Genomic DNA, 11,011 nt, shown 5'->3' with positions numbered 1-11,011 from the left:
ACATTCAATGTGCCAAGTGATTGGTGGAATGAAATAAATTTTCTTGACTATCGAATGGACTTGAAATATCTGAAATACGCTGAGATGTATATTAAATTGTAAAACCAATCAAATAATGTTATATAAACAATAAGAATTAAATATTCGAATATTTATAATAAATGATTTATTAATGCCAAATTTTTTCAATTATTCTCGAGAATAGACAATAATAATTGATAATAAATTTCTAGGATCAGTTTCCTCATTGATATAAACATATATATATTCTTGTGCGTATATAGGAGAATATATTTTTCTTGACTAAACTCTATAATATATTATGATATTTATGTAATTTTATTTACTTTTCTGTCTGACATCTCTTATTTTGAATATTACAGATTTATTATTTATGACTTATTTAAATATTCATAATGTATTAAGCACATGTATAAAAAATGTGTAAAAAAATAATTCTTTTAACAAAATCATATAATCAATTTAGACATATAAGTATTTACAATTATCATAAATTACATTAAAATACAATCATTATTATAATTCACATGTTAGAAAAAAGTGCTAAGGAGAAAATATTTAAAAAAATTAAAGAATATATCTCTCTCTGTAGATTTGCGATCATTTTTACACTTCTTTAACTCGTTGAAGGATCGTGAGACACATTGCTTGTCGCTAATAAATCAAATAATTTGCCTAACGTTAAGACATACATTTCTCGGAAAGATAACATGAAATCATATTCTCTTTCAAGAATCTGTCTTATCTCCATATAGCTTAGCGAATCGATACCGAGTTTGTCGAAGCTTTCATTAATATTTTCCGAGATGTTTTCAATACCAAGGATATTGCCAACGATTTGGGCGACATGATCAATTTTGTTGTCGTTATTTGTAGATTTGTGTTTCTTGGCTATTACCGTAGACGATAATACTGGGTATGGTTGTTGAAGAAAAACGTCTATGGTCTCAAGACAGCTCGTCACACGTTGTGGTAAAACATATCTTATATCAAAATTTTCATTCTTCACTGTATCTGTAAAAGTCAGAGCATTATGTAGTGATATCGAATGTAAAAAATGATTACTGTTCGCTTCGATGATCTGGTCAAAATATTTTACATATTTAAATATTTAATTCGTGCTTTTATTTTAATAATGTAACGTTGTAAGTCTGCAATTATTTTCTACTAATAGTTCCTCCATAATTCTTACATTATATATTTCTTGCAATAAAAAGTTGTTAATATTTCTAATAAAAATAAATAATATAATAAATCTTCTTCCAAGAGTCGTACAAATCATTATGTTGAGTACTTTTGTGTACACTATGTGAGTACTTTTTACCGAGTAAAATGGAAGTATTTTTTCCGGCAGAATTTATAAAATCATCAAAACAATGAAATTCAAAAAAGGATCGAAGATCATGAATTTTATAAAAAGAAATAGAGAGATGTCTCACCAACGTATAAACCGACGTCTCCTATACTACCCCACTGAATAGCAAGACCGGGCAAACCAGCAGTATGTCTCTGCTCCATCATTCTCTCTATAGCTGAATTTGCGAGACCATAATTGGATTGACAGGCATTGCCGCGGCCACACGATACGGATGAGAACACGACAAAATGATCCAATGATGGACAGGACTTTCTCGATACTACATCCAGATTCCTCGTACAGTTGATCTTTGGTAAGATTACAGCTTCGAAGTCGGCCACTTGCATGTTCTCGAACAGAGCGTCGCGTAGAACGACGGCTAAATTAAATATACCGCCTACCGGAGCCAATTGATTACTCTCGTCGATCAAACATTCGGCACCCGATGATGTCGTAATGTCTGCCGTAGAGATGATAACTTTGATGCCATTATTGCGCCAATGTTGCACGCGTGACATCTGATAACCAGTGCGTATGCCAGTACGTGACACGAGAACGATGAATTTAGCGCCGCGGATGATCATCCAATTGGCCAATTCCAAACCGAATCCACCGAGACCACCGATCAACACATACGACTTGTCTGGATACATGTAAGTACGTGGTATGGCCGCTATCGTTCTTAGCATCGGCAACATGCATTTCTGCGGCTCTTCGTCTCGAATATTCAGCAATACCTTGCCAATATGCTTGCCTGTCGTCATAAATCTGAATCCTTGCTGGAGGCTTTGCTTCGAAAATACAGTAGTCGGTAATGGACGTATTACACCATTCTCGATTCCCTCCGAGATTAGTCTAATCGTTTTTCGCGTATCCTCGATATTTTGGAACAACAATTCTATAAGTATACCATGGTAGGAAATATTCTTTAAAAACATAGACATATCTACGGAATTGCCATTCAACATGTCGTGCTTCCCAATATCGAGGAAGCGACCATCCTTCGCGAGGCACCGTACACTGGCATGCAGTTTCTCTTCTGACAGCGAGTTCAATACCACATCGACCCCACGTCCTCGGGTTTCGTCCAATATCAGCTGTTCAAAACTCGTATCTCGAGAATTGCCAATGTGCTTGTCGGTTAATTGCACAAAGGTCTTCTTGAGATAGAATCGTTTTTCCTCTGTGCTGACAGTGGTGAAGACGGTGCAGCCAGCATGCAGAGCGATGATGATCGCCGCTAGGCCGACGGCACCCGCACCAGAATGAATCAGTACACTTTCGCCCGCTATCAATCGACCTCGTACAAACAGAGCATAGTAACTGGTCACATAAGCGACCGGTATTGTCGCTGCCTGCTCCAATGTCCATTCCTCAGGTACTTTCCAAAGAAAATCGCAATCCGGCAACACGATGGTCGCCAAACCACTAGATTTGGTTAAACCCATTACTCTACATCCGTTTGCGTCTCTCCCGGAGAACTCTAATCCTAATACATAGTCTTCTGTAGCAAGCCCTAACGATGAAAGAGTATCCGCTGATAGTTTACCAGTCGCCAGCAAAATATCCCTGTTAGTATAAAATTTATTAACAAGTATTTATCAACGTGGTAACATATTATTCTTATAATTTCAGAGGGAATTTCGGAGAGAGCAAGACATGACGCTTGAAACTTGCCTGAAATTTAATGATGCATAGTACACACTGCAGAGTGTATTTCGATATTTGGTCTGACAATACGTTAACGGACTTTGAATCCATTCCAAACTATTTAAATGTCCCGTCGTCAATGTATCTACATAAGCGTGCTCTAATTCCACGTAGTTATGTTGATCTAATTGCAAATGCCGATAACTACCCCATTGACCTCCTTTCAATACATTAGCCATTAGTCCTTTTTCTAATTGCTCCACGTAGAATTGCGAGAATAAATCAAATTTGGGAGCATTACTGTCCTGGATGAAAACATAACGCACGTTTGCGATCTCGCGCCGCATGCAGGTTATGAATCCGACAAGACCTGAGAATGAAAGATAACAAAATCCAATAATTCATTGATAAACACTGGGATAAAGCTCCGAAAGATGATTATTTTTATAATTTTAAGTAAATACTTTTAAACATGAATTATTTTTATTTCAAAAATTATTATATATAAACATGTATAAATACCAAGTAATTCTTCGCCTTGAGATACAAAATATATATTTTGATTTTCACTATCAAATTTTCTCAATGCCGCTTTCGCATTTGTCAACCATGAGAAATCTTTTCCTGTGATCTGTATTAAGATTGGTTCTTTTCTCACTTTACGCTTTCTCAATAAGAAGTAACTCTTTCCCGAGGAGTCGATTTGTTTACCAATCAACATCAAATTCGCCTCCTTTAGTGCAATCTTTAAGTCGAATATACCAGTCTCCTCTAAAAGAATAAAGCAATTAGAACTTAAGGTAGCCGCTAAATTTTTGAGAACGATGAGAGATCGGCCAGAGAGAACTTCCGCTGCTATGATGAGGTGCACATTCTGAACTGGGAATGTACCGCTTGCATCCCATTTCATTACATTAAGATCAATGTCCATTTGATTGAAATCTGTCGCATAATCGCATGTGGAACTAACGGCTACTTGTAAATCAATCTAAAACAACAGCACGGACATGTTCATACGTATTTAGAATGCTGCACATGTAAAAAATGATTTCTATATATAAAATGGACTTATGAAAATTGCATATGTATTAAAGAAAATGTGTATCTCTTATACTATAAATCGCACGAAATTACACTATTTATCTAAGATGTCTGTTCAGTTTCTAAAGTTGACGATAGTTATTAAAATTTTGTAGCGAGTACTTACCGTAACTACGGGTTCGCCACAAAGAATATCGAGTACAAGCGGCGCCAAGAGGCTTTTCGCGGCTCGATTATCCGCAACTTCCACGGCCTTGATTCTCGATGTCGTTACATTTTCACACACAATTTGTAACAGTACAGTGAGTGCGTGAATCTTTTCTCTCTTTGAATCTTTCAAGACCAAGCTGCGCGAGTTTTCATATGGCACGAAAACGTAACGTTCGTATTTGGGTTTAGCTGTCTTCTGCTGTCGCTGAGATGTGGTGTATTTCGTACCTCTTATTTCGATACCGCCCGATTTGATGAAATTGACATTTTTATAATAATATATTGGCAATCCGCCGTTCTTTGGTAACTCATTGATTATTCGTTTATGAAGAACGGGATCAATCAGAACGTAAGGAATTTTCGAGCCATACGATAATCTCCGATTGTTGGACAATAATTTAAATTGAAACATACTATCGATATACGTAATCCATTCATTAAACCAATATATTTCGCCAACGTTGAAAGAATTGTCACAGCATTTTAATCCCTTGAAAGTACCATTGTATTCGTATCCACGTAATCTCAATTCCTTATAAATATCCTCCGTATTCAATAGAAGCTCGGTGGGCGGCATCGGAAACGGTGGTAGGTTTAGCTGATTTTTCTCGATAGTTTCAGCAGGACGGATATTCCCGCTGATTACAATCGTATTCGCTTCGAGAATCACAAAATCTCCCGTTTCCTCGAGAAGTTTTATTAAAAACTTGATTGTTTTATTTTCCGGTAAGAAGGTAATGCGCTGAAACCATATGTTCTCAAAGACTACTGATAGTCGCTCAAAATTGGTATCGTGTAGCTTTGCAAAGAATTGCCAAACCATCAACATATAACAGCCGCCTGGGTAAACAATTCGCCCATCAATTTTATGTCCCGTTAGATATGCGTCTGTCTTTCTAGACAAATTTACCTCTATGACATGCTCTCCAGACGATTCTTTCGACTTTTGCTTGAAATCTGGCACCTGCCATGTAGCAGAGTGGTCCCACTTGACCAAAGATCCGATCATCGGTGTTCCGCGACTAACGGGAAAACTGACTGACGGATACAGTTTAGAAATGTCGGGTTGCGCGCCGGCTATGTACATCTTTCCCACATTAGATAGTAAAAAGATCAAATTATTAGAATGATTCATCTTTTGGAGACCGATATTAGTCACCGTGGATGGTAGCGACTTACGCAGGATTGTCTGTAGCAAACAATGTGGCGCGATTTCGATGGTTATCGCATTCTTTGGGATATGCGCGATCGCCTCCTGAAAAAGCACAGGTGACAGCATATTGTTCACGTGATACTCCGTTGAACATAATTGTGCGAGTGGGCTATCCCATGCGGCCTCGGGTACCGAACTAGAAATCCATCTGGTAGATCTTTGCTTTGGCTTTGGCACAACCATATCGAGAGAGGCGCAAAATTTGGATTTAACTGGAACAATATATTTGCTGTGATAAGCAACGCCACAGCAATTGATCATTTTGGCAAATATATTTTTGCTCTTCAACTCTTCTACGAACTTTTTCACAGACACGGGTGAGCCAGAAATAGTAACCAAATCGACGGAATTATGACAGGCTGGAGCGATATCGGTCAAACACATCTTCTTGACTTCCTCCCAATTCAAGTTTACCACCGCCATAGCGCCTGGTTCCAAATCGGATTCTATGATCGACTTGCCTCTATAATAGGCTGCCAAAATCGTTTGCTCTAGGGTAAACGCGCCATCGGCATACGAGCAACTTATTTCACCAAGGGAGTGTCCAATTATACCGTCTGGTTGCACATCCATAAATATTAACATATCGACGAGAGCGATTTGAATGGCCACGATTGACACGGTAGCAACCAGTACGTTCTCATATGTTTCATCGCTACCGTTAATGATGATATTCATTAGATCAACATCGTGCTCCTTTAATACATCCGCGCATCGTTGTAGACTTCGCTGACACATTTCGATATGAAGCAATTCGCGTCCCATACCCGGCCACTGAGTATTGATACCGGAAAATATAAACCAAACGGGACGTTTCTCGTCATAATTCGCCTCGACAATCTCGCGCGTACTATCATAAGCGAGTATTTCATAGCCACGAATGTTGTGATTCGATAAGTTATTACTGTGCACGGAGTACAGTAGAGATAAAAACTCATTGTCTCGTCGATGCTCGTTTGCTTTATTCAGTAATATCTGTACAGCTTCTTTTGTACGGCCCGATACGGCGACCAGCTTCGGCAATAGCTGCTCGACGGTATCCAATGACACCTTTACCTTCGAATTGCTGCGCAGAATGACGTGCGAATTCGTACCTCCAATGCCAAATGAATTAATACCCACAAGACCGCCGTTCCATGGCGTAGCTTTGTCGATTACGCGAATACGTCCCTCGGTCAACGCGGGAATATTTGGATTTGGAATGGCAAAGTGCAGATTCGCTGGAATCACACCGGTTTCCATCGCAATCAGCACCTTGGCGATTGAGCACAATCCACTGGTAGCTTCTGCGTGTCCCATATTTGATTTAACCGAGCCGATTAACAGCGGTGTCTTTCTGTCTTTGCAAAACAACTTATCGATGGCAACGAGCTCCTCCGGATCACCCGCTCTAGTACCGGTACCATGCGCCTCCACGTAAACTACGTTTTTGGGATCGATATTTACCTCATTGTACATTTTCTGCAACATCAAATACTGCATGTCACCACTCGGGTGCATGATACCTTCGGGCTTGTAGCCGTCCGTGTTTATCGCCGTGTTCACTACTGTGGCATACACTCTGCGTGCGTCTGTCATTTTCTGCAGATATATTGCGACCACCGCTTCGGCTCTCACGTAACCGTCAGCTGAGATATCGAATGATTTACATTTGCCATCTGTGGACAGAAGATTCATACGATGATGATGAAGGCTATAAATCGGATCGAGCACGAGATTCAATCCGCCGACGATCGCTGCGTCGCATTCGCCAGTGCGTATCGCCACGATTGCCTGATGCATAGCTGTCAAGGACGAAGAACAAAGTGTATCCACCGAATAGCTGGGTCCAATTAAATCGAAAGCGTAAGAGATTCTGGTGGCTATCATTCCTTGTCTACTTCGAACCCATTCATGTCCTGCAAGTAAACGATAAATTTTTTTAGCTTATTCAAAAGATATTTTATTCGACTGATGTTTATAGTATTCTTGTAGCAAAAACTGGAATTTTGCTAAATGTGTATGCATTACAATGTAATATGTATTATATGTGTATATGAAAATTATAATGTAATATTATATAATTATATAATTATATATTATATAATATTATATATTTATTATACAAGATAGACCGCCTTATATACCTTGTTGTACAAGAGAACGCCTTATATACCTTATTGTACAAGAGAAAACGCCTTATATACCTCAATTGTCAAGGTATAGTATTATTAAAGATAACAATTTAACTGATTGAGTTTTCTTATCATGTTTATTTTAAATTAATTAAATTAATAAGATTAACTAATCATAAAAAGGAAGGGTGTCTAGACACAAGGTCATTTACTGCAATAATATGTAATAATTAATAAAATTTTACATGTGTTAAAAAAACATAATAGAATTAACCAAACGTTTCGATCTTTTCTGTATCCTTCTCATTGGTGATGAAAAAATATTAAATTAAAATAAAAAAAATCAACAAAAATAAACGAGAAGATATGTAAATCATTGGTTGGTATAAGTAAATTTCACTTTAAAGGTCATAATATAGATAATAAAGAACACGAACATGATTTAAAATCGTCCAGGCTCTTTTTTCCTTTTTACGATTAGTTATTATTTATAACTTATTATAAGTTATTATGTATATTTATTATTTACATTAATAAAAAAAATTTTTTTTTCTATTGCTCTCAAATTATTATGCTTTAGCTCTTGTCAATTTTAACATTTATATTAATTTTATTAAATAATTAATTTTATTAAATAAATAATTTGTTATAAATACAAATATCATGTATAACATATTCTAAATCTAACTTTTAAACTTATATATGTACATGTAAAAAAAATAATGTTTTAATTAATTGTATATTTATTTCAAAATCTTATATATACTTTTCCAATTGTGTAAAAAAATATTTCTATATAAACAATTTATCACGTATTTTTTATGTATTTTTCGTATATATCTTACATTTGTAAGATTATATATTTAAAAACTGATTTAACTACATAAGAATATCTTTCATAATATAATTGTATAAAAATTTCCATAATCTTTTGTCCTTTCATTTATATGATTTAATTCTTAAAAATTGGTTTATCTATTTAACAATATTGTTTCATAATGTGATTTTTAACAGACAAAAATTTTCACCATAAATTTTCAAAATATACCTACCGTCCGGCTTTCTTTTCCAAAAATCACTCGCATCCGAAGAGTAAACACCAATGAACACACCGGTATGCGATTTCTTCAGAGTGGAGGGATTGATACCAGCGTCAATTAATGCCTCATATGTCACTTCCAGCATAATGCGAAGCTGCGGATCCATTATATGCGCTTGTTTAGGAGGTATCTTGAAGAAAGAGGCATCGAAACTATGAAGATTTTTAAGTTTGCCAAATCTAGAGGGTAAATCGTAAAGATTCGGTTTCCAACGTCTCTCGTTCTTAGTGACCATATCCGTTCCTTTCATTAAATTTTCCTTAAATTCTTCAATGTTTGACGATTCAGGCAAACGGCCTAGGAAAAATATTGATATTACAAATAACCATCTTATAATAAAATTGATGTTGTATCATAACCACTTGAGATAATATAATTACCCGAAATGCCCGCAATGACAATATCACCTTCAAAATAAGTAGGCATCTTGATCTTCGAATAATAAGATTTTGCTCTGACTAAACTAACTTTTCTATCTCTTTGTAAAAATAAAAATTCTTTCTTCTAATTTTAGATTAGACATATAATCGTTTTAATGGAATTGAATCATGTTCATTGTATAGCTTTATTTTTATTGAAGTTTCTGTCATAATATTTTAATATATAAAAAGACAAATACACAATGAATAATTATATTATATTTAAAAAAGAAAATTAATTGACCTCTTTTATTAAATTTATACTAATTTCTCTGGAATATGAGAAGAACTTACTTTTCAAAACGGATTGATTTAAACAGGAAAAAGTCTGTGTCTGCTACACTATTCCTGTTTATAATTCTTTGATTCACTAATTTTTTACAAGGATCTATTTATCCAGGGAAATAACGCATTACTTGTAACGCCGTTATAGTTACTTTTTTTGGTAACAGATTGGTAATGGCGTTATATTTTTTTTTCTGTAACTGTAATGATAACGTAATTACATTTTTTTAGTAACGATAACGAATTTAAGTTACTTTTATCGTTAAAAAAAATAAAAAATTAGTTAAAAGGCTACAAGGACCAACGCAATGGTGGAAATATGCAAAAAATAATAAAACGGTTATTACAATAAAATAACCATATGAAAATGTTTATTTAATTTAAACATGACAAACGCCGCGTTTCAATCCAATTCGGATCCTTTTCAATGTCGACTAACAAAGTGAATAATAAACATTAAGATAAAATTAAAATTAACGGTCCTAGGAGAAATGTAAATAAGTTTCGGAACAACGCAAAGTCAAAAAATCGGAAGCAAATATATGTACAATAACGGAAAATTTAAACCGTCAATCACAAAAAAGGAAAGAACGCATCGCATCAACGTATCGCCACAGAAAACCCGAAAGCTCGTACCGCATACCACCAGTATACCGTTAAAAACGAGATGATCCTCTCCAAAAAAACCGGAAGGAAAACCCACATACAGGTCCATGACCATTTCCAAAAGAAAAAACAGTAAAAGATGCATAAATTGATGACCAGTTGGAAACTTGATGGTCCAAATATGTGCGAGTAAACGCTTAAAAATCTGACACTCTAAAAAAGAAAAACAAGACAGAGCAATAATTTAACAAACAATCCGGAAACTACTTAAGAGAATCCTTCATATAAAGCAAGAGTAAAGTTAATATAATAAAATCACATACCGGTCTCTAAATTTGAAAGTGATCTCAAATCAAAAAATCGAACACAAAGGGAGAGCAAGTTAAGCACAACTTAACGTTCCAATCAACAGAGCCGAACTGTGGCACATGGGGATCACATATAGCACAGAACGCGAAACATCAAAAAGAGGGGGGGGGAGAGAGAGAGAAGGGAAAGGAAGGAGAGGAACAAAACGTCACAGAAGGAAAGAAGACAGAACGAAGGAAAAATTTCAAATAATCACTGCGAACAATTTTTTATAATGGGCAAAAACATCTTATCCAAGAATTCGGTATCGCTCTGAATGTTAAGGCCATGGTTCTGACCAGAGATATGTAACATCTCAGCAATTAGCCTCTTTTTATATCTAGGTTCCTCCTCCAAAATGGAAACATTCTCCCAATCAAACTCATGTCCGTTCAATCTATGAAGAGACACAACTGAGAGAGAACCAGAAGATTTATTGATATCAGAACGATGTTCTTTAATTCTGGTCAGTAACTTCCTTTTAGTTTGTCCCACATATGAAGCATCACAGTCTAAACAACTAATTTTATAAATGACATTCACGTGGTGGAATTTAGATACCGGATCCTTGTACAATCTAATAAGGGATTTTAATTTGTTATTGACTGTATATGCCAATCTTCTGTTCGCATAACTCTTGATGTTGG

The 11,011-nt window shown here is 35.7% G+C and overlaps 1 protein-coding gene across 1 annotated transcript; it reads right to left on the bottom strand.

The window, feature by feature from the left end:
• Positions 1 to 408: 408 nt before the first annotated feature.
• Positions 409 to 9,146, bottom strand: LOC145971398 (fatty acid synthase-like). Its single transcript, XM_083099004.1, has 7 exons — positions 9,087 to 9,146; positions 8,659 to 9,003; positions 4,236 to 7,390; positions 3,551 to 4,016; positions 3,056 to 3,398; positions 1,461 to 2,947; positions 409 to 1,035 (listed from the first exon to the last, which is right to left on the bottom strand). Exons 1-7 carry the CDS (start codon positions 9,130 to 9,132, stop codon positions 638 to 640), a joined length of 6,240 nt encoding a protein of 2,079 aa, XP_082955130.1. The 5' UTR covers positions 9,133 to 9,146; the 3' UTR covers positions 409 to 637.
• Positions 9,147 to 11,011: the final 1,865 nt, after the last annotated feature.

Source organism: Camponotus vicinus, unplaced genomic scaffold (assembly GCF_025532165.1).
Source record: "Camponotus vicinus isolate PSW18456_S1 unplaced genomic scaffold, iyCamVici1.0 SCAF_5, whole genome shotgun sequence".
Classification (NCBI taxonomy): domain Eukaryota; kingdom Metazoa; phylum Arthropoda; class Insecta; order Hymenoptera; family Formicidae; genus Camponotus; species Camponotus vicinus.
Note: the sequence above shows the minus strand (reverse complement) of the source record. Positions and strands in the feature narration are given on the sequence as shown.